Source organism: Calidris pugnax, unplaced genomic scaffold (genome assembly GCF_001431845.1).
Source record: "Calidris pugnax isolate Ruff unplaced genomic scaffold, ASM143184v1 scaffold2805, whole genome shotgun sequence".
Taxonomy (NCBI): domain Eukaryota; kingdom Metazoa; phylum Chordata; class Aves; order Charadriiformes; family Scolopacidae; genus Calidris; species Calidris pugnax.
Genome location: NW_015092800.1, coordinates 1 through 1,220, shown reverse-complemented (window position 1 = coordinate 1,220; position 1,220 = coordinate 1). Strand labels below are relative to the sequence as shown.

Below are 1,220 nucleotides of genomic sequence, written 5' to 3'. Positions count from 1 at the left end.
TGCCCCAACCCTCAACCCCTTTTGGCCCTAATCTTGACTGTTTGCAAAAATGTTGACCAATTTTGACCAAAACCTTGACTCTTTGCCCCACTCTTGACTGGCTTTGGCCCAAATCTTGACAGTTCACAGCCAATATCAGCTGCCTTTGTCCCCAACCCCCCTTTGCTGTGAGTCCCAGACCCCGACTCAGAGCCCAGACCCTTCCTGTGCCCCGACTTACACCTTCCTCACCCCTTTGTCCCCACCCCGGACCCCTCTCCTCAACCCAAACTCAGGGGTTCTGTCTGGAAACAAAGGTTTTGGGGAAGAAGCTGGGATTTTAGGATGTGGGGCAGGGAGGTTGGGGCTCAGGACAGGGAGGCCGAGACTTGGGGGGAGGATCTTGGGAGGGTCCTGGGTGTCTGTTGACCCCAGTCTGTGCCGGGGCTGGTGGAGGTGGCACCAGATCCCTGGCAGAGGGGCTGCAGGGCAGGGATTTGGGTCAAAAGGCAAGAATTTGGGGTCGATACAAGGTTTTTTGCTTGGTGCCAGGGTCCAAACTCGGTACAAACCCCGGGTCAGTGTGGGAAGGGACTGGGGGAGATGGTGGGATGTGGGGACACGGTGATGGGGTCGGGGCCACCATCAGCCCAAGCACTACCACCAGCAGCTTTGGTGCAGTAGTAGGTGGCCGTGTCGTCCTCCTTGAGGTCCTTCATCTGCAGCGTGACCGTGCTCTGGGAGTTGTCCCTGGAGATGGTGAAGCGACCCTTCACCGACGGCGCGTACCAGGTGCTACCACCACTGTTGCTAATAGCTGCGACCCACTCCAGCCCCTTTTCAGGTGCCTGTCGCACCCATTCCATTTGGAAGTTGCTGAAGGTGAAGCTGGAGGCCTTGCAGCGGAGGGTGAGGGACTTCCTTCTGTTCTGATGGATCTGACCCCTTCTCCATCCTCCTCCTCCTGGCCGCCCGCCCGCGGAGATGGAGGACGAGCCATGGGGGGACCTTGGGGGTGACTCAATTGTCTCCTTCCTCTCTCCCTCCCCAGGGCTGCGGGCGGCCGTGGAGCTGACGGAGTCCGGAGGGGGCACCGTGACACCCGGGGGGTCCCTCACCCTCCGCTGCAAGGCCTCCGGCTTCACCTTCAGCAACTACGGCATGGAATGGGTGCGACAGGCCCCTGGGAAGGGGCTCAAGGCTGTTGCAGGAATTAACTTCAATGCTGGTTACACCTGGTA

The 1,220-nt window shown here is 59.6% G+C and overlaps 1 gene segment (V, D, J or C); it reads right to left on the bottom strand.

The window, feature by feature from the left end:
* Nucleotides 1-557: 557 nt before the first annotated feature.
* LOC106900592 lies at nt 558-1,133 on the bottom strand (the record flags this gene model as incomplete). The annotated part of the segment is given in 1 exon segment: nt 558-1,133. A coding segment is annotated over 1 exon segment (576 nt), but the record flags the coding sequence as incomplete, so codon positions are not given.
* Nucleotides 1,134-1,220: the final 87 nt, after the last annotated feature.